Source organism: Canis lupus, chromosome 1 (assembly GCF_048164855.1).
Source record: "Canis lupus baileyi chromosome 1, mCanLup2.hap1, whole genome shotgun sequence".
Classification (NCBI taxonomy): Eukaryota; Metazoa; Chordata; class Mammalia; order Carnivora; family Canidae; genus Canis; species Canis lupus.
Window position 1 is genome coordinate 31,613,570 of NC_132838.1, and position 22,233 is coordinate 31,635,802.

Genomic DNA, 22,233 nt, shown 5'->3' on the forward strand with positions numbered 1-22,233 from the left:
TCTCTTTGATGACAAAATGCCACCAACACTGTCAGTATGACTAATGAAGTCCATATTTACAATCTGAAGTCCTAGAATGAGTTTTCAGTTTTATGAAAAATTAAGATCTAAATGAAGGGTAAATGTCATTGTGGAAATATCCAATGTGCAAGGTTCACAGAGATGATGACATTACTGAAAATCTCCATCACCCCAGTTAACAGTTTTCATATAGGCTCTTTGTGTCACCTTCTCACCAAAATTCAACAAATCATCTTCATGAGATGTTAAGACTTGTATCCAGTGCCTCACTCAGGAGAGAAGCCGTTCCTCTGGGGACACCAAACGGCTATCAGAATGTATTGATCTCATAAGCACGATGATGAGGTTAGAGTAGTAATGCTGAGCAGTAATGTGGGGCGACAAAATACAGTTCTGATGAGCCATACCTAGCTCCTTCTGTATGTTGTCAGGGACTCCTGTAATAGTCTTTCTCCTTTTGACTTTCTTCGGTCGTCTTACCAGAGTGTCTGTGTAAATTAGAGACCGCCGAAGACTGGCCTGGCGATCGAAATTCTCCCCTAATATAGAGTAGTAGAACAAGCAAAGCAATGTTATTTTCAAGCAAGCCGACACCATGCACTTTCTTCCAGAAGCTTGTTGTAAAATGATCAGAAGGTATTAATAATGATGTTAGCCAGTCATATGATGATGAATAAATGCTGAAGGGCAAAAATAGGAAGGAAAGCACATTATCATCATAAGGCTGTTTTTCTTTTTTCCATTTCCAATGTGTGTCCTTCCAAAGGAAACACCTTGATCTCATTTGCAAACGAGGTGGAGTAACAAGTGCAAATCTGTTAATAACACACTTGAACAGTGATTCTGTGCTATTTTAAAAATTGGGTCATTTTGGAAGTGTTTTACATAGACTCTCTGGTCACTGAAATCACTCTTTATATCAGTGTACATAGGATGGAAATGGGCATATTGTGTTCATTTGGTTATCTCTAGAGAGCAATATAATGTCTTATCCTATGTGATGATACAAATAGCTTAATCAAGAATTCTTGGATGAAGAGCTTTTTCTTTCAGTCAGGGTGGATGATAATTTGGACAGGCTGTAGTAATTGCTGTGGTGTGAGATACAACTATAATGACCAATAAAAAGCCTTATAATGATAAAGTACTTTTACCACAATGAGACCCAGTAGCACTGCTGTTGTTAAAGCTGAATTGCCTTCTCTGTTTCATAATCACCTTTTACAATTGCTCTTAATTCAGACATTTCCGATAATTTTGCAATCAAACCTAGAATGCTACGTCTACAGGACTTTTTTATCTCTAGATTGTGAGCTTGTGTGACTAACACACCAATGGGATACCATAAAATAATATAGTATCAGTTATTGATTGGTCTGCTTTAAATTATTTGTGAGTTTAATAAAGAAAGTTTTATAGCACTATCTTTGTTAAATGGTTATTCTGCTTAAAAAGAGATTTTAAAAATACATAGGTACACAAATTATATACTTCCATCATTCTTATGTTGTAAAAAAAAAAAAGTATAAAAACATTCACTCTTTTTAGCAATACTGACACATGTTCAAAGTAAATATGTTGTAAATCAGTGAACTCTATATTTAAATAGGAAAATCTAAACAGAAGATAAAAGACCTGAATAATCAAAACACATTTCACCTATGAAGGAACAAGCATAAATAAATGCTTTCAACTTTGAAAATGCTTGCAACTTTGTTCCTAATGGAGAAAACTAGAAATGACTGAGAGAAGACAGTGTAACACCAGAAGGTACCATCACTGTGATAAATACATCACTCTGTGCAATAGCATATATGGTGCTTCTAAGGGGCAAGTCATGACTTCCATGGTTCATTAGTTTCCTGCAGCAGAGGAAGACAATTTCCTTGTATCAAGGCATTAAGAACAGACAAAACATTAATAGTTGCATTTAGTCTCTAGTTTTGCTTCCTAAAAAACAAAACAGAAACAAAAGATAAACCACCCAAACTCCAAGGAAATTGAGAAAACATAAGAATGGCGTCTAAGACAAATGTCATTAAAGGCATCATCAAACTCTCCATCTTGCATCATGACCCAAGAAGTCTGTCCTCTTGGTGGACTACACATTTCTTGATGGCGGTACCATGATTTACAGACCTTAGCAACCCTGTGTCACTCAGCTTGATGCCTGACACAAAGTAGGTATTTAATAAATACCTGTTGAGAGGAATTGAATCACTTCCCTTCATTGAAAAACAGCCTTAGTCATGGTTACCACTTAGAAATAAACTTTGGCTAACTCAGATTAGTACAAAGCAAGTTTGTCAAAACTGTTGAAGCAGGTTTACCCACTCTATTTATTTCCAGGTGGAAGACTTGTTATTCCACAGGGCAGAATATGAAACCTATGCATATATACATTTCATTTGAAACATTTTTTTTCCTCTTCAACTCCCAGAACAGGATGAGTCCCTACAGGACTATGACTAAAGGGATTAAATTGATTTTCAGGCTGGCAGCTCATTGTGCTAATGTTCTACCTCTATGCCTGGCCAGCTTTGCCCTGGATGTGAAATAGTATATTTATTGACATTTCTTTTCCCTACCGAACCGACTAAGAAATCAAACTAGAGTGTCAGTGTTCATCCAAATAAGTGAACATATGACAATTCTCTATAGGAAGCTACACTTTAGTCTCAAAGTTTTCTAGGGCCTCAGAAATATAATATTTAAAGAGCAGGAAGCTATATAACCCATGTCAGTTTGCTAAGTGAAGAGTTTAAATGTAATGCTTCTTTATATCACAATATCAGAAAAATTCATCTCTATAGGAAACATATGTGTATGTATGTGAACACATGGACCAGAACACAGATCAATAAATATATAATTAGGCATTATATTTAATTATTACACTTCTGAAAGTGTTAATCACTCAATTAAAAGTAAATTGCACTTCAAGATAACTCATATTGCTCACTTCATTATTGTTTGCCTTCCCTATGTGGCATTTGAAGGACTCTTTTAAACTCTGTGTAATTCATATCCATTTAGTAGTCATTAACAGGAGAAAATTACAGCTCAAAGAAATGGCACTGTCTACTGTTGTTAGAACACATTTCATTGCAAATAATTCTTTACTTCTAAAGCTATAGGTACTCTGTTTTACATTTTCTAACTTCAGGATAATGCATTTATCCTAATTCCATTAAGGACTGTCATATTTCATAGCACAGTCTTATTATATTACTTCTGAGGCATTTAATCATATATAATGTAATTATGTTTCTGCTGCATTTAATCAATCAAAAAATGTAATGCGTTTTCTTATAGAAGATATGTGTCCACATATTCCATAGAGCAATAAACATACTTTATTATGAAACATGGCTATGTATAAAAATAATCTTAAAAAGATATGATATAGGTGTATGAGAATCACATTCAGGAAGATCAGCAATGTTATCTGCCAAGAAAGTGGAATAAAATACTATGCTATTCCTTTAGGGTTAAGTACAGTCAATGTGGAAAAATGTACATGGAATTTAAAATAATTCATGCACTTATTTACTAAATTTCCCTGGAATTCAAAATAAGTGTAATTTTTATTCTAAATGTGATTTTTAAAACATCTGTAAGGTTTAAAAAAAAATCTTCATTAACTATCAAAATCTACAACCTTTCTAACAGCAGTCAACAGCAGTAGCAGTGGCTTCAGAAGTACAGCAAGGGTGCTGTGGTTTTTCATCCTAATTTCTTATGAAAATTCATTCTTATTGGTCACCTAGTTTTTTAGGTTCTGGCCCAAGAGGCCATGCTTTGTATGGACTGATTATCAATGATAATTATGAGTAATCTGCTTCACTTGAACACTCTGTCCAATGTTAACTCTTAACCCATCTTATTTTTTTACTTGGTATGCCCCTCCCCACCCCAAACCACTGACCTATCTTCTTTGTGGGCTATGGAACTGATAAAGCAGGACAATTTTGATTTTTAATCTTTAACAACTCCTCTAAGTTTGCGAAGTATTGCCTTTGAGCTTTACGTAACTTGCTATTTGTCCCCTTAAATATCACAGATGGTTAAAATCTAAGCAAAAAATTCTAAAAGAACTTGAATTTCATGTTTGGTAATATTCATACTCCAACTTAATATAACATATTCTAAAAATTTTATATTCAGAAGGAAGTGATTTTTATTTGAAGATTGTAGAATTCAAATAATGGGGATCAAAATATAATTTTACCATCCTATTAACTTTAAAACAATATTTTTATAATTTTTACTGTTAATTCACTTGATATTCTTACTTTAAGCAATGTTTCCCTTTTTCTTTTTTTTTTTTAATTTATTTTTTATTGGTGTTCAATTTGTTTCCCTTTTTCTACTTAAGACAAAAAGGTAAGAAAATCAATCATTTGGAAATATCACAAAACTGCTATTTTCTCACTTTCATAAATACAACATAAAACAGCCCTTTAGAAAAGAAACATCATTCTTTTCTTACCCAGGACCATGTTTAGAAAATGTTTTCAAAAAAGTAATTTAATGAAACTCCCCACCACACACACTTTTGATGATTTCCATGATATCAACCTTTGGTAACACAACCAAGAGATATTTCATGTGCATGCACATATGTAAGTTTTAGTATTTCTTTCAAAGAGCAGGAAGCTGGACTACAGCTATTTTTATCTTTGATGTATAAATGAAATGCTAAGAGCATATAACAAACAAAAGCCCAAGTCATTCTCCCAAGTACATTTAGAAACCTAGCTGCATAGCAAAGCATACCAGTTATGTTAATGGCAACCACATCAGCCTGGACTGTCTGGGCTTGCTGTCGCATCTTCTCTTCTGGTGTTGGCAAAGGAAGTGACTTGGTCCAGTTTGTTTGAGTATTAAGGTCAGAGAAGTCACTTGAGGTTGGCGTTTTAGGTCTCCTGATGGAAATAAGTCTTTCTTCTTCTGATGAAGAAACAGAACACTGCAGGGAAAAAAGTAAGAAGACAGTGTGTAAATAGCTGGCAGAAACATTTAAAAGTACATTTCTTATTTAGAAAAAAAAAAAAAGGATTTAAAGCAAGCTCCCTACTCCCCCGCAAAAGGTCACATTTAGGAAAGAAGCAGTGATTTGCAAGAAAACTGCTCTTTATCATCTAGATCATGACCTGTTATACATATGATTCGCACAGTGGCCTTAATCTCTAAACCATGAGGACTGAAAAGGGTTTTGCTGACCCACAATATCTTTTCCGTTCTTCCTGTTTTTTCTATATTTATTATGGTCAGAAAGCTTATGGATTTAGTTTACCACCAGAAGCCTAGAAAAACATCATGGCTGTGGCCAGCGGTTTACATTTTTATTAAAATTTTGTTTGCTCAAAGTAATTTCTAGCCTCAATCTTATTTCTCTAAGGCACTGACCTCAACATTTCTGACATGATAAGCTACTGTTACTCAACTATGTGTGCTCTTCTGAAACCATTTACACGGGAAAAATCAGTGTGAAATTGTTAAATTCTAAGAAGCTGACTGAAGCTCTGCTCTGAGGCTTATCAGAATTCCATGAAAACATTTCTAGCAGTGTCTGTTTTGATGCAGATTAACATCCTAACTGGAGAGCTCTTCTTCAATACCTTTCTTCCCATAACATCTTAAAAAGCATAAGCAAGAAAGTTGTTTTGGCAAGCATTTTATAATGGACTTTATTTAAGAATAAAGAGTCAATGAACCTTTCCAAGGGAACATCTGTGTAACCAGCACCCAAATCAGTTTAACATTCCCCTCCCAAAAACACAGAACCCCAAGCAAGGGTAACTACTCTCCTGACTTGTAACCTATGGCTTTATTTGCCAATATTTGTCCCAAAGAGAATTGTGATGTATGTTCTCTTTTATAACTTACTTCTTTCATTCAATATTATGTTTGCAAGAATTCATCTATCTTTCAAAAGCAGGCATTGATGATACCTTTCTGGATTTAATGCAAGTTTCTAAGAGGACACTGGTAAGATTCTTACAGAAATGCATTTGTTAGAAATTTCAACCACTTAGAAGAACACTGTCATCACTCTTTATTGCTATTGGGTTCAGCTTACTGCAAAATATCTATATCTATTCTACAACTACCAGCCCTCCACAGATTTGAAAAAGACTAGAGAAGAACCAAGAAAAATAGTTTGGTGTTTGGCATAGGGTCTAGACCAAGAATCCAAAGACTGGAGTCAATTCACTTTATACCTGCCAGACAAGTGATCTTCAGACGTTTCCTGAACCTAATTTTCCTTTGCTGTAAAATGGGATTATACATTTACTTCCTGAATCCCCCAAAGAGCTACTCTTAAGGGATCCCTGGGTGGCGCAGCGGTTTGGCGCCTGCCTTTGGCCCAGGGCGCGATCCTGGAGACCCGGGATCGAATCCCACATCGGGCTCCCGGTGCATGGAGCCTGCTTCTCCCTCTGCCTGTGTCTCTGCGCCTCTCTCTCTCTCTCTCTCTGTGACTACCATAAATAAATAAAAATTAAAAAAAAATTTTTTTAAGAGCTACTCTTAAGACCTAATGAGATAATATCTATGAAAATGTCTGACTGGGAATGAAGGTGGTGGCCATAATAATGGGACTTTTGGAAAAGAAAATCATGAATTGACAAGCATCCAAGTTTCTCTTTTATTGCAAAGACACTACCAATAATAAAGGTGTTGTGGAAATAGTACAAAATAAAACATTATTAAACATCTCTGTTTTTGACTTTATATTCTTGATACATAAAACATGTAATATGATATTGTTTCTTCTCCACCTAAGGAAAATGTGAAATAATATTTGTAATTAAACTGACAAATAAATATATTCAACTTATGACAAGCATGTTATAGACATCTGATTGTGATACTCAATTATACCATGTCCATTCATGTTTGATCCACTTCTGGGAAAATGGTTATGATTCCTACAGATCCTTGAAAGACAATCAAGGGAATTTTGTGGTCAACATGGCAGCTAAGCCATAGTAATATAAATAATTTCCAGCCTTTTTGCACTTGTAACACTCTTATTAAATTTGACTTATATATTCTCTATCCTTAAGATGTGGACCCATACACACTTACACTCTCTCTCTCACACACACACACACACACACACACACACACACACACAAGTAAATTAAAACCAATTTCATATGAGTATTTCGTGAGTTTCTGATGTTGCTGATTGAAATTCAATTTAGTAAATTAGAAGGTTACTCCAATTTTTTGATGTACAGATAGAAATAATTTTTCTTGTAATTCAAGTAATCTTGAAATATGACACAAACCTTGAAGGCCACATGAAGCAAATCCTAACCAAACAGGTTTACTTACCAGCAAGAAAAGTAAAGCTATAGCTTGACAGAGAATAAATAGCATGGTGACACCCTGCAGAGCAGGTTCCCTTTACTATGTGACTTCTGCCAAGGGAGCTGGTGAAGCACTGTTCACAGTTTGTGTGCATTGCAATGGCACTCATCAGCGGTAGTAACCTACTTTGCTTTTAGTTGGCTGATAGTGTCAGGATTGATAACTATCACAATGAAATAATACTACAGTTTAGCCTTGTTGCCATGGAATAATCACCAGGGATAGCTCCAGCATGACAACTTTCAAAGGTAATCTATTTTATTAAGTGTTCCCTTCATTTGCAAGAACATTTCCCAAGCATGCCACAGAATAAACTATATGCAAATGTGACTACTATGCAGTGCTACAACTTACTAAGAAAAATTAAAACCAGGATTATTCTAATGACTTCTAGAATAATCTGACTCCTATCCCTCCTAGCATTTGTAAATACAGCAAAGGGCACAGGAAAAACCTCCTGCATCTCAATGGCAGAACACATCATAATTACTCCATTAAGATAGATACTGTACTGCTCTGAAAGATTACATTTGCCTCTTAACTGGTCCCCAGCTTCTGTCTACCCTCCTGTTCCAACAGTCTATTTCTCAATACAGAGGCCAGAGGGATCTTTTTAAAATTTATGTCAGATCATGTTGCTCCTCTGCTCAACCCCATCAATACCTTACTATGACCTACAAGACCCTATGTGGTCTGCCAACAGCCCACTGCTATCTTCTGAACTAAATTACTATTCATTCCACCCCTTATTCTATTCCAGCTGTACTACCCTTTCCATGCACTTTCTTGTATGTAACATGCACACTCCTGCCTCAGGGCCTTTGCAATTGCTGCTCCCATTGTCTGACATGTTCTTTCCTGAGACATCTACATCTTATTTTTCTTTGGGTGTTTATTCAAGAGTCCCCTTCTTGTTGAGGTCTTAGCTGTTCAGCATCCCTAAAACTTCAACTCCTCCCCTCTCTGCTTTTTCTCTTTAGTACATTTCACAAGCATATATGTATTTTAGTTATTTATCTTATTTCTCCCATGAGAACATAAATTCCAGAAGCTTTAAATCAGAATCACATAGAACCTTGGCAGAATTTTAGCTAAATAACTGATTGCTATGTGTCTCACTCTGGGATGCAGACTTTATAGAAATTGGTTATCTCATTTTAATCTTTATAGCATTAGCCTCATTTTATATATAAGGAAATGGAGTAAAGTTAAATGGAGTAAAGTACTTTTGGGAAGTATACATGTGGACAACTGGGACTAGAACCCAGACATAACCCCAGAGTCTCTGCTGTAAAATAACAACCTGGCAATATTTGCAATAAGTTACTAGGTTGTCTTATCTAAAGATTAAATCTCCATTTTTAGCTCTTATTCAAGAACAAACCTTTCGAAAATCTATAGAGCCAAAAGTGTGGTGTAATGGGAGGGGCAGTACACACTGGAGTATAACACTAAGTAATCAGCATCTTGGCTCTGTCATTTACTAGTTGTAGGTTTTGAGCATAACTCAAAGTGCTCAAAAAAGAGTAACTCAAATAGCTTCAACCATGCTTCATATTAATGGAATCCCTTGATATGAAGTGAATTATTTGTTTATACCTTGGTTTCAGAACTTAAATGCAGTTTTTAAGTCTGTCTGTTGGTCAATAATGTTCGCCATACCCCTACCTTAGTCCTGGAAGGAATAGAAAGTCACAAATGAAACAAGAAGCCATAATTCCTTGTGCCAGAATACTGAATTTAGAAAGGGAGACCACCGACCACAACAACAGTGGTCTTGTAGATTTTGGATGCTGTAAGCCTGCACTTCAGAGACTCATAAGTCCTGTCTGGAAATCAAACAAGCTCCCACCAGATGGACAGAGGAGCCTGGAATATGGTCTCTTTGGCAGCTGGCCAACTTACCAAAAAGTGGGCTTAACTGCGAATCACAGACTAGCCAAGGCTTTTTTAAAAAATCTGCTATGCTCTTAAAAATTAGAAACTGGAATTATAACCAGACCTAAATTTAGCATTAATTTAGTAATCATTACGTGAAAATACAGAACAGATGAAACTATATAGAGCATTATTTAAGAGGATGTCAACATATTATATATATTCCATCCCTTTTTGCAGGACACTTTCTCAGTTTTCGGTGTTTTTCTTTCCAGAATTAAATCTCTCTTGGGTTGACTCTTGGTTTTCAAGATTTTAGATGGTTTTATAAGGTGTCAAAACTTCTACAGTGTTTTTTGGCTATATGCTCCTTCTACCTTCAATATATTTAGACACAAAGATCCTGACTTAATTCTGTTCTCTCCTGTTCCTCTTTTCCCCTTTGGACCCAACAACAACCAAAAAAGCAGGGGTGGTAGAAATGGATCTTTCAGAAGCACAGTTCATGGTTCATCCAGAAACTCTATGATGGCCAGGTAGTGGTATCAATATCCACATTATTCAATAACTTTAATTATTCCTTTTCTCCCCATCAGTGTATTAGCCCATTTATCCCAAAGCTAGTCCCTTTATCAATACTACATGTTGAATTAAAATACTGTGAATTTAAATTATTGCATTAAGTGATCTTTTCCTTAAAATAACAGAAAATACTTAATTAGAACATAAATGTTTAAAGTGATGTAGTATTTATTTTTAATAATATTTTAATTTTAATAAATGACATATACAAAGTATATAACATAATGAATAGTTCAGAACTTACTACCCAACTCATGACTTACATAAAGTATTACCAATAACTGCATCTACCTCCATGCTTCCCCCAAAGTTACTCTCCTGAATTATGCATTAATCATTCCTTTACTTTTTTTAATATGTGTACAAATGTGTAAATTAAATGTTTATATTTGCTTTGACTTTTATAAAAAATGGTTTCATTCTCTGTGTTGTGTTCTTCTGTTTCTAAGAGACATCCATGTTTTTGTGTGAGCCTACAGCTCATTCATTTTATGGGTATACGTTCCATTCCAATACCATATTTATTTATTCACTCTTTTACTGATGGACAATTGGGTTGTAAAAGATGTTCTTTCTGTTATCTCAACAATTATGAACTCCCATGAGAGGTGAGGAGGAGAAGGCTGTATTTAGGTTCAATTCCTCCACATACTCATTGTATAATTGTATAATTTAAATGTGTATTTATTTTATGTAAATTATATCTTAATAACACTGCTTTATTTATTTTTTTAAGATTTTATTATTAATTCATGAGAGACAGAGAGAGGCAGAGACATAGGCAGAGGGAGGAGGCTCTATGCGGGGAGCCTGATATGGGACTCGATCCCAGGACTCCAGGATCACACCCTGAGCTGAAGGCAGATGCTCAACTGCAGAGCCATCCAGGCGTCCCAATAACACTGCTTTAAAATAGAGATTTCAGTTTCAGTATTTTAAAACTATGTGACTTTAAGCAAATGATATAATTTCTCTAAAATACAGTTTCTTCATCTGTGATATGTGAATAATCCAAGCTATCTCTCATGGTTGCAATAAGTACTAAATAGATTTACACATAGCATTAAGCCTAGTCTCTGGCTCCTAAACTTTTCTGCATGCTGGTGCTTGATTCCATACTGGGACATAATAGAAATATATAAATATCAACAAGACATGGATGTTATGTTCCCATTTAGAGGGGATGGCAGATATGAATAGAGCCCTATTCCAGTGTAATGGGATGTTTACAACATGGGGCAGGCTACTAGAGACGCTCACTGGTTTGAATGCATAAAGGCCTGGAAAAATGACAATTCTCAATCTTCTCATTCTTGCTTGCAAGATACAAAGTAACAAGATATCCCAAATTGCAGAGCACTGGAATTAGCATAGATCCTCTCTGTGTTCCCACCATGCCCTGAAGTTACTCACACAGAGAGATCCAGTACAAATGACTACATCTTGAGGCATCATAAGTGTTTTCTAGACCATAAACCACCCTAGGTCAGGCACTATGTCTGTATACAGAGACCAAGTAGCACCTAAATGGTTTTTGAAAAAAAAAAAAAAAAAATGTCATGAATGAAGGAATACCAGACAAGTCAATGGTGGAATGAAAAATGACAACAGCAGGCATAATGAGAAGGAATTTGGTTAACTTAGTAATCTTGCCCCTTTGTTCCACCAACATGGCGCAAGAAAAAAAGAAAACAGAGTATAAAGTGAGAGGCCTCACATTCATGTCCACCCTGACGTACTCTAGCCATGTGCTCTTGGGAAAGTAATCTCATTAATTCTAAGTCTCGGATTCCAGATCATTAAAATGATAATAATGAATATGAAAACATTTCTTTCATAGTAGTTCCTGTGGAAAAGGAGATATAACTTGTGAAAAAGTCTGGAAAATGTTCTAAACTGTTCTACCATTATTGCAAAGTTAGTAGTAGTAGGGCTCCTGGTAGTTCTACTTAAAAATAACCTACAAAGACACAATGACCAGAAGTTTTGTAGTAGTTGCTAAAAACTCTCAAATTCATTGCTTTAGACCAGAAATTCTATGTGGGTGGAATAAGAGACAGGATAGAGGGAGTGGCCAAATTTCATTGTTCATAGAGTTATTTTCTTTACAGCTAGTGTGAAAAACCAAGCAGTTTAATAATACTTTACTAACCATTACTTGAGCATATTCTGTGTGCCAGGCACCATGCAAAGAATTTCATAAACAGTAATTAATTTCAACCTCACCACATCCCTCTCCGAGGTAGGTAAGTTAGCCATATAATTTATTATCAAAACCAGAACTCCTTTGAAAGTGAAAGGGGGTGCTATGGATAATTACACAGGATAGCAGCTGTAAACCAGGGCTGTCCTGAGCAAACTAGAACATGGGGCTTATAACTCATTATGGTTTGGAAACTGAAGCTCACAGAAGAGAAGCAATTTACCCAAAGCCACTCAGCTTCAACAGGTGGAAAAGCTGCCCCAAATCGGTGTTCTCAAGCATCATGTTATATAAGCCTGTGACATGTGCAGTTACAGAGCAAGGCTACTGTCTGTCTTCTTCAAAGTCCTCCTTTGATTTAAATATCCCCCATCACTGAGGACTAAAACAGAACCTGAAATGCCAGTTCAAAGAATAACAGGAAAGACAATTTGGGGTTCTATCAATACCATTAAAGCCAACCTTCTATTGCCATAATCCCAGTCTAACTTACGTGTTTGGGGGTTAATTTTACATAAGAGATTGAGTAACTCATGACTGACATCCTTTCTCTTGAGACAATGGGGCCTCTATGAATGTTTCCCTGATTCAGTGAACATATCATCAAATATAACCTCCAACAATGGCAGTTGAAGAAATGCCCTATCAACTCACAGGAAATGTTTTGGCATCTATAACTGAACTTCCTTTAAATACCTGAAAAACCTGTTTGGTAGTACCTGGTATGCATTGAAAACTGAAAGAACAAAGTCCCAAGACTGGAATAGTACTAAAGCAATGACTTACCCTCTGATTTCACAGTTGAAAAAAAAAAAGTATTTTGTAAGATTTCTAAATCCCTTTGCAGACAGCATTTTTCATGCAGCAGATTTATATATAATATGTATCGTTGGAAATATTTTAATTAATTTTCTTGCTACACTTTGAAAAGATACATGTGGGTATTATTGGCAAAACATAATTCCTTATCCCATAAGCAGGAGTCCTATTTGGTAAATGTTTTGCATTAGGATAACTATTCTAGAATAATTCTCTAGAATAAACATCTAGAACAGATGTCCCGTAGGTTCTCTGTTCTAATTTAAGTTTTTAGACTTTACCTTATTAGCAATTCTCATTTTAGGAGAGTGCTTCTATCCTAGCCACATAATAGATGCTTCATATCGTTGAATGCAAATTAGATGCTTTTCATTCTATATTACTTCTTTTGCTGTCAGAGCATTTGTAGCCTAAGCACTTGTTGTTGTTGTTGTTTAAGATTTTATTTATTTATTCATGAGAGACACACAGAGGGAGGTAGAGACATAGGCAGAATGAGAAGCAGGCTCCCTGCAGGGAGCCTGATGTGGGACTCGATCCCAGGACCCCAGGATCATGACCTGAGTCAAAGATAGACAATCAACCACTGAGCCACCCAATCGTCCCCTAAGCACTTAAATTCTATGAGTCCACTGTTCTCCTCATCATACCCCAACCCCCCACTGTTTACTAAGGAAATACAAAGTAAAGTGTTTCGGGACACCTGGGTGGCTCAGCAGTTGAGCATCTGCCTTTGGCTTAGGTCGTGATCCCGGGGTTCTGGGATTGAGTCTTGCATCGGGCTCCCTTCAAGGAGCCTGCCTCTCCCTGTCTCTGTCTCTCTGCCTCTCTCTCACGAATAAATAAATAAAATCTTAAAAAAATAAACAAAGTAAAGTGTTTCCCTAGAATTTTTCCTCAAATTTGACCTCTACATGTTCTGTGTCTAAAATAACCCAAACTGTTAGAGTAACTTTTAAAAACATAAACTGCATTTAAGGGGTCTTGGTCTTAACATGGAGGCCATAAAATGCTGGCTCGGAGCCCCTTTAATAGTTACTGGACACCCACCTAATTTCAAATGCCAACCTGGTCATATACTGAATCCAATAAAGATTTATGTCTACTTTTGGACTTTATATTCTGTTTAACATTCTGTCCCACTGGTCTGCATTCAGGTTCCACACTGAATAATTCCTGACTCTTTTTAATACCTGGTGAAGACAGTTCTCCTGCCTCATTGCTCCTCTATGTTACAGCTTTCCCAGCTATGACCCTTAGATTCAGCCTCTCTGGTTCTCTCCTCCTCTTCCCATCACTGAAATTAACTCTAAACCAAACAAAAACAAACCACTTGACTTCTTATGAAACTGAGTCCTCTAATCTAAGAGCGTAAGTCTTTTCATTAGTTAAAATCTTGTGTTCTACAGTATTTTAAATTTTTTCACATATATCTTGTACTAATTTATCTTAAATCTTTTCACATAGATCTTGTACTTACTAATTTATCTCTACTTCGTCTGCTAGCATAACTTGAGATTTTTTCCTACTGTACCTTGTAACTTGCTTTTGTAGATATGAAAATTATTGATATCCATATATCAATTTCATATCTTACTGTCTCCAAATTCTGTTTACTTATTTATGTATTTATTTATAAACTCATTTTATTTTATTTATTTATTTATTTATTTATTTATTTATTTGAGACAGAAGAGAGAGGCAGAGACATAGGCAGAGGGAGAAGCAGGCTCCATGCACGAAGTCCGATGTGGGACTCAATCCCAGGACTCTGGGATCATGACCTGAGCCGAAGGCAGACACTGAACTGCTGAGCCACCCAGGCGTCCATCCCACCAAATCCTACTGTTGACAGCAGTCCCCAAGTATCTCCAACTTACCATGTACAAAGAATGACGATATCATCTCAGTCTTCCCTAATTTTGAAACTTATTCTAAAGCTTTTCTAATTGTTCTGCTTAGTTTTCCCATACAATGCCATAATAGTGATAGTGAATGTTCTGTCTTATGCCTCATTCTAACAAGAATGGCTCATTAAAAATCATGCTGGATTTGGGGATAAGATATTTGTTCCTATATTATAGTTTTTTAAAATCAAGAATGGCTGTTAAATTGTATCAAATACCTTATTAATATCTATGGTTTTGACCTGACTTTTCTCTTCAAATCTATTAATATGATTAACATGTGATTGGATTAACTGACACAGAATATCCTTGCATTATTATTGGGATAGATCCAGGTTGATTTTTTAGTCTTTGATTGTATTAAGTTGTTATATTTCATAACATTCTACTTATGACTTCTAATGATAATATTCATGAGTGAGACTGGCCAGTTGATTTTCTGCTTTGTGTAGTCTTTGTCAGGTTTGGCCTCAGGGCTAAGCTAATTCATTTAAATAAAAAAACAAACAAACAAACAATCATACCATATCTTTCTTTTTCTTTGCTTTGGGAAAGCTTCAATTTTTTTTTTTTAAATGAGCTTCATAGCTTCATTTTTCTACCCAGCTTTATCAAGATATAATCAACACATAACATTGTGTAAGCTTAAGGTATATATGTGATAATTTGTTATATGTATAGACTACAAAATGATTGTCACAATACAATTAGTAAACCCATCTATTACCTAACACAGTCAATCTGTGTGTGAATTTTTGATAAAATTTCTCTTTTTTTAATATTTTATTTATTTATTCGTGAGAGACACAGAGAGAGAGAGAGAGGTGCAGAGACACAGGCAGTGGGAGAAGCAGGCTCCACACAGGGAGCCCAACGTGGGACTCAATCCCGGGTCTCCAGGATCACACCCTGGGCCAAAGGCAGATGCTCAACTGCTGAGCCATGCGGGCTACCCCCAAATTTCTCTATTTTTAAAAATAGAAATCAATCTGTTAAAATACTCATCTCTAGAAGTTCTAGAGTTAGATTTGATACATTGCATAAATTAGAAAATCAGTTTCAATATTATCTATACATCTTCCAACTAACAAAAGATGGCACATATAACTTTTGTTACAAATATATAATCATAAAATCATCTGCTTAAAAATAATAATCATAAAGTCCTCTGCCTAATCATAAAGTCCTCTGCCTAAAAAATATGTTAGTGACTTCCTATTAACTATGTAATAAAAGCTAATTCCCTCACTTAGCAGGCCCCCTGTGATCCCACCTCAGTCTCTCCCGACCACTACTCCTGTTAACACTCTTGGTGAACTCAGTATCTACAGAGCTGATCCATCTCTCACTTGCCCCAGTCCTTCACAACCTCACTTCCAACATGCCCCTACCACCCACTCTCAGAAACATGCCCTGCACTTAATCATTACACAATGTCAGATGTGAGGTCTTAGTAGTGGTTCAATTATTGATAATACCATAGAATTTACTGAAGGTGTGAAAATAAAAGAATCAAGAATGTTCCCAACATTTTGACTTAAGCATCTAGTAGAATGGAGTTATGGTTTACTGAAGTGGAGGAAACTATGGGAGGAAGAGCAGGTAGGAATGGGAGAATCACATACCTGGGTTTGGATAAGTTTGAATGGATAGTGAGCAGATAAATGCATGAGTCTGTATTTACTAGCAACCGAAATTTAGGAAACTTCAGTGCATGGGACTTATGGCCATGGGCTCAGTGAAATCACTCAAGGAGTGAGCCTGTTTCAGAGGAGCAGAATTATACCAAGGTTTAGATACATGGAAGAAGAGCATCCAACAAATGACTGAGAAGCAATGGCTATGAGCGACGAGGAAAACCAGGAGTGTGGTCTCATGAAAGCCAAGGACAGAAAGTATTTTAAGAAGAAAAGAATAGTAAACTATGTCAAATGCTGCTGAGAGGTTGAATCAGAGGAGGGCTGAGAACTAACTTAGATTTGGCAAGGTAGATGTGATGAAGAGACTTAACAAGAGTAATTTCAGTAGCGTGCTGGGGATAAAAGTTTATTTGGAGGGGTTCAAAAGAGACTGTGAGAAAAGGCAGTGCTGACAGCAAGTCTAGACAGTTCTTTACAGAAGTCCTATTATAAAGAAGAACTGGAAAACGTGGCAGAATTTGGAGGGGGAGGAAAGGTCAAAGGAGGGTTTCTTCAAGATGAAAGAAAATACAGCATGTTCATATAATAATAGTTATGATGCAGTAAGGAGAGAAAATTGATTAGGCAAAAGAGGGGAGGGATAAATTGCAGGTGTCCTTGAGAAGTTGGCCTTAATTATTCCATTGAAAAAATACTGAGTCCTCACTACATGTCAAGCTCAAATCTAGGCACTTGGGATACAATAGGGCAGAAAAGAAGCAAGGACTACTCACCCATTGCAATGGCAGGGAAGGGTGAGTAGGTGGAGAAACAGATGCAAGCAGTTCAACAGGTTTGGTTGTAAAAGGATATACCTTTGGATTGCTCCCTCCACTCCCAACTTCACAGTGCAGTAAATATCAAAGACAGTATCCGAAAGTAAAGCAGAAAACATGGTGTTTGGAGATTTGAGAAGAAGGCGAAATATAATTTGGTAGAGTGGAAGAGTGAATCGATGAGCTAATATAGTAGGATTGCTGGCACTTTAGGTTTGAGATCAAGCATTTATAGTACAACTAGCTAATATAACCTGTTTTTTTTTTTTTTTTTTTTTCCCTAGCCTTGTTTAACTAGCCAGGCTTTAGTGCAAAGCAGGAGTAGAGTTGCATTAAACTATGGGTGTGATCTCTCAGAAAGAGAGGGACCAGTGGAGTTGAAAGAGTTTGTAAAGAAGTGAATATAACTGTGAGTCATGTAGTCTAAGCTGGGGAAGGATGACTGATGACATGAAGAAGGTAGGGTCAGTGGAAGAGAATTTCTCATCAGGGTCAAATAATTTTTGAAATGGGATTCTAAAAAGAAAGGGAAGGAGGGAGGGAAGAAAGGTGGGAGGAGGGGATTCTAGAAGGATCAAGCTGGAAAGACAGCAAATGAAATTATCCTTGACTGTTCTTTTTCTTATAGCTTCAGTAAATTCTGTAGGATACACTTTTTAAAAATAAACCTAGAATCTCTACCACTGTCAACCTGGTCCCAGCCTGCATCATCTATATCTTTGCCAGGATTACTGCAATGGCCTACTGACTTGTCACTCTACTCCATCTTCAGCTCTCCACGGTCTTGTCTCCATATAGTACCCGTGTTGCATTAAATAGGAAACAACATCATGCTACTTTCCACCTCAATTCCTCCAGGACTTCCACATCTCACCCAGGAACAACAAATCCAAAGTCCTTACCATGCCTGATCCAGCTGCTCTGAGGGTGTCTGGCTTCCCCCCATCCACAGGACAGTCATATTACTGTCTCCCAGCCTTGACACTTACTATCTCTTCTTCCCAAAGACAGTCACATGCGGTGTTCCTACACTTCATTCTGAGGTCTGCTCTAATGACACCCTCAAGAGATCCCTTCTTGAATAGTCAATCTAAATATAGCAGCCCTGTCAAAGATTCTCCTTACCACTATTTTATTTTTCTTCATAACATGTATCATCACCTTGTGTTATATTTATGTATACATAAAAACAGTTGTGTTTCCTCTAATGACAGGGACTTTGTCTTTTTAACTTGATGGGTCTGCAGAACCTACAATGATGCCTAGTCTGTTGGAGATGCAGCATAAATATTCACTGAGTCAATGAATGAATGAGCAACCGATTCAAAAAGATCTCAGAGAGTAATCTTATTCCACTCCCCACTTTCTAGATAGGGAAATTAATGCCTGGAAGGCTCAAGTGATATAGCCAAAGAAACCCTACAAGTGGCAGAGCTAAGACCTGAAATTTGTCTTCTAACTCCCTCTCTTAATGAATGCCACCCTCTCTTAATTTCTTGTCTTAAGTTCTCCTTTTTTCACCACTGAAACAGCCATTCTTTTGATCTAGGTCCTTGGTAAAAACATTTTTTTATTCTGGTTAGTTCTCCCTACCAGACAGCTGTAACTTCCTTGAGGCAAGAACAGGTTCCTTGTTAATCGTTGCATTTTGCAATATCTAGTATATATTCTTAAGAAACATTTGTTGCACTATTTAATGCAATGTTCTCCAAGATTTCTGCCTGGCTCATTCTTTTAATACCAATCACCTAAAAAGAAAAAAAAAAAAAAAAAAAAATACCAATCACCTCTTTGCTCAGGAACGCTTGCCCTTTTAATTTAAAATGGCAACCTCCCCTCTGTCTTATTTTGCTTTATTTTACTCCAGAGTATATATCACTTTCTAATACAGTATTAATGCTTATTTACTCTTGGTGTCTCACTACCAAATCAACTGCTATCAAGGGCAAGGATTTCTTCTGTTTGCTTTATTGTTACATCTCTAGAACCTAAAATAGTCCCTGGCACATAGGACATCCTTAGTAGTAAATACTTAACTTGAAAATGAATTATTAATTCTGTGCTTTAGGAACACATGGAGGAAGGATAAAGGAATACATCCATATGACTACCAATGACAGCCACACAGCATGGAGAAACATCAAGTGCATCATCATGATACAGTGAGCAATGAGGGGAGGGTCACAAAGATTTTTTTTCAATATTTTATGTATTTATTTATGATAGACAGAGAGAGAGAGGCAGAGACACAGGCAGAGGGAAAAGCAGGCTCCCTGATGCAGGACTTGATCACAGAACCCCAGGATCACACCCTGAACCAAAGTCGGATGCTCAACCACTGCGTCACCCAGGCATCCCAAAGATTTTTAATAAAGACTCCTGATTCAGGGTATTTACTTATTAATCATTGTTCTGGAAATAATTATGGAATGAATGAGCCAGCTGAGTAGCCCATCATGCACTAAGCGCTGTGTGGGGCACACACGTATGAAACCTTCTCCTTGACTGGAAGATACTTTAGCACTAGTTAGGGTGAAGGACCCATAGGAAATGGTAGAAAAAGCACAACAACCGACAATGGTTAATTTCCACACCAATTTCAGGACTTTTGTCACTGAAGGCAGTACTAGGTCTTACTGACTTATACAGAGTTAATTAAAAAACAAACAAAAGCATATGATCTGGTAGGGAACACTGTAATTAATCCAATAGCTATGAGTAAACAAAAAGATGAAGAATGTACTCCAAGACCATCAAATTGCATGTGGAACAGTAAGATGGCAAGTGGGTTTTTCTGATGCTCCACGGAACCAAGAAATTGCAGAAGTTAATGCAACACTGAATGATGTTGCCTGAGAAAAAGATGGGAGGTCAGGAGGAAAGGAAGAAAGTTTGTTGTTAATACGACAGAATAATTTGTTAGTTGATGTTTAATTAATAAGCATTCATAATTAATACATTATATAATTTGGTATTTATTCTGAAAAAACCTTGGTTCTATATATTTAAGGAAAGTTTCCTTAAATATCACTAACACAGGGGATCCCCGGGTGGCTTGGTGGTTTGGCACCTGCCTTTGGCTTAGGGCATGATCCTGGAGTCATGGGATCAAGTCCCACATCAAGCCCCCTGCATGGAGCCTGCTTCTCCTCTGTGTCTCTGCCTCTCTTTCTCTCTCTGTGTGTCTCATGAATAAATAAATAAAATCTTAAAAAAAAAAAAATCACTAACAGTATATTCTAAGGATTTCGAAAATACTTTTAACCAAGGATATACAGTAGTAAAGGAAGGTAAAATTTGAAAGCAACTATGTGCTTTTATGAGGGTCCAAATATAGGCAGGCCATGAATCCAGATACTGTGATTGAGCCTGTAACCTAGAGGGTGTTTTCAGGGAGCCCAGGAAACAGTACAGCCTCTGAACACACACTCCAGGGAAGGCTCCTCTCCTACTGCTCTTATGTCTCCATTTTACAAAAGCATTTGGCCCCAAGAGGAGATTTCTCTGGTTTCTGCTCTACTGGATCCAGGTGGTACCAAGTCATACTATGGTATTTCTTAGGTTTCATAGGATATGTCATATGTCATGTCCTATCATATAAAGGAGGACATTTAGGTATATATTCTTTTCCATATTATCATTATCTCCTGACTCATTTTCAGCATGACAGAAGCCTTATCTTAGGGATAATGATTTTTTACTTTTGCCACACATTTGGGAAAGGGCTGCTTAGAGGGATCCATTGCAATGCACATAGGAATAGAAACTAGTCCACTGAGACAAAACTTCTCTCAGATTTGAGCATCATGGTAAATAAACAGCTATGTGACAATTTAGAAACTACAATTTCACTTTCCAGAGTGAACACTTTGGATATTGTCTTGGTAATGTCAATTTGCCACCAGGGGATTCTATGTTCCTGGATACCCACAACTTACACAATCACGCTGCACCCAAACCACCTCTGTCTCACTGAGTCCCATTAGAGACTCAATTTTCTTCCTCTCAGCATTAGTAAAAGGTTGAAGTGTATTTGGATTAAAAAAGACAAATCACATGGGTCGGGAGTTAGGGGAGATGCTCATTAAAAAGGGTACAAGCCTTTAGTTATAAGATGAATAAGCTCTGAGAAGTTAATGCACACCATGGTGACTACTTAAAATCTGCCAAGAGAGTAAAATTTAAGCATTTTCACCACATGCAAAAGAAAGGTAACTATATGAGGTTTTAATCCTATATGTGTGTCATATCATCACACTTTAAATATATACAATTTTATTTGTCAATTATAATTTCAATAACGCTGAAAAACTTTTTTTTTTGGTATGAAAAACTTTTAAAAATAAGAACAGAACAAAATCCTCACTATATAATTCATCTTCAAATTTCTTTTTTTTTGCTTCTGTCAATGAGAGAAAAATAAAATTAAAAACCAGATCAATTTGGAAGTAGCTATTTTTCCCATTACAGTAACGGAAAACTTTTTGTGCATTTTGAGTTTCTAAGAATTAAGTTAATACGTGAAGATATTTTTAAAGAAATAGGAAAAAAAATTCTCAAAACAAAAATAAAAACAAAACCGAGCACCCCATCTTCATCAGAAGACTAAAATATTATGGTAACAATTTTCTGTTTTTGATCAACTATCTACCCTTTTTTTCTGATGTTACTTGAGGAAGGACAATAAATTTTGAATAATGTTCCCGAAACAATAACACATTTATGTATTGACCTAATTCCAATGAAATTTCTTAGATTAATTAAAAATGGTTTCTAAACCAAAACATGCCCATCAAATTTTAAGTCCACAGTACAAAATAAAATGAAAAAAAAATTTAAGTCAAAATCTTCCTACATTTTTAGTCTTTCATGGGCATCTATTACTGAGAAAGTTATGTTTGTACATATCACAAGAGATGGCACGGGCAGACCGGGTGGCTCAGCAGTTTAGCGCCACCTTCAGCCCAGGGCCTGATCCAGGA

At 36.4% G+C, this 22,233-nt stretch overlaps 1 protein-coding gene across 9 annotated transcripts in view; it reads right to left on the minus strand.

Moving 5' to 3' along the window:
* Window positions 1–22,233, minus strand: part of NHSL1 (NHS like 1) — a 152,584-nt gene that overhangs the window by 16,753 nt on the left and 113,598 nt on the right. For 7 of the 9 annotated variants that reach the window (XM_072825123.1, XM_072825126.1, XM_072825114.1 and 4 more), the window contains 2 exons: window positions 4,801–4,993; window positions 429–560 (listed from right to left, as the gene is read on the minus strand). In XM_072825123.1, coding sequence (XP_072681224.1) covers window positions 429–560; window positions 4,801–4,993 — 325 coding nt within the window. The remainder of the gene's footprint in view (window positions 1–428; window positions 561–4,800; window positions 4,994–22,233) is intronic. The other 2 variants (XM_072825120.1, XM_072825124.1) reach the window with 1 other exon arrangement.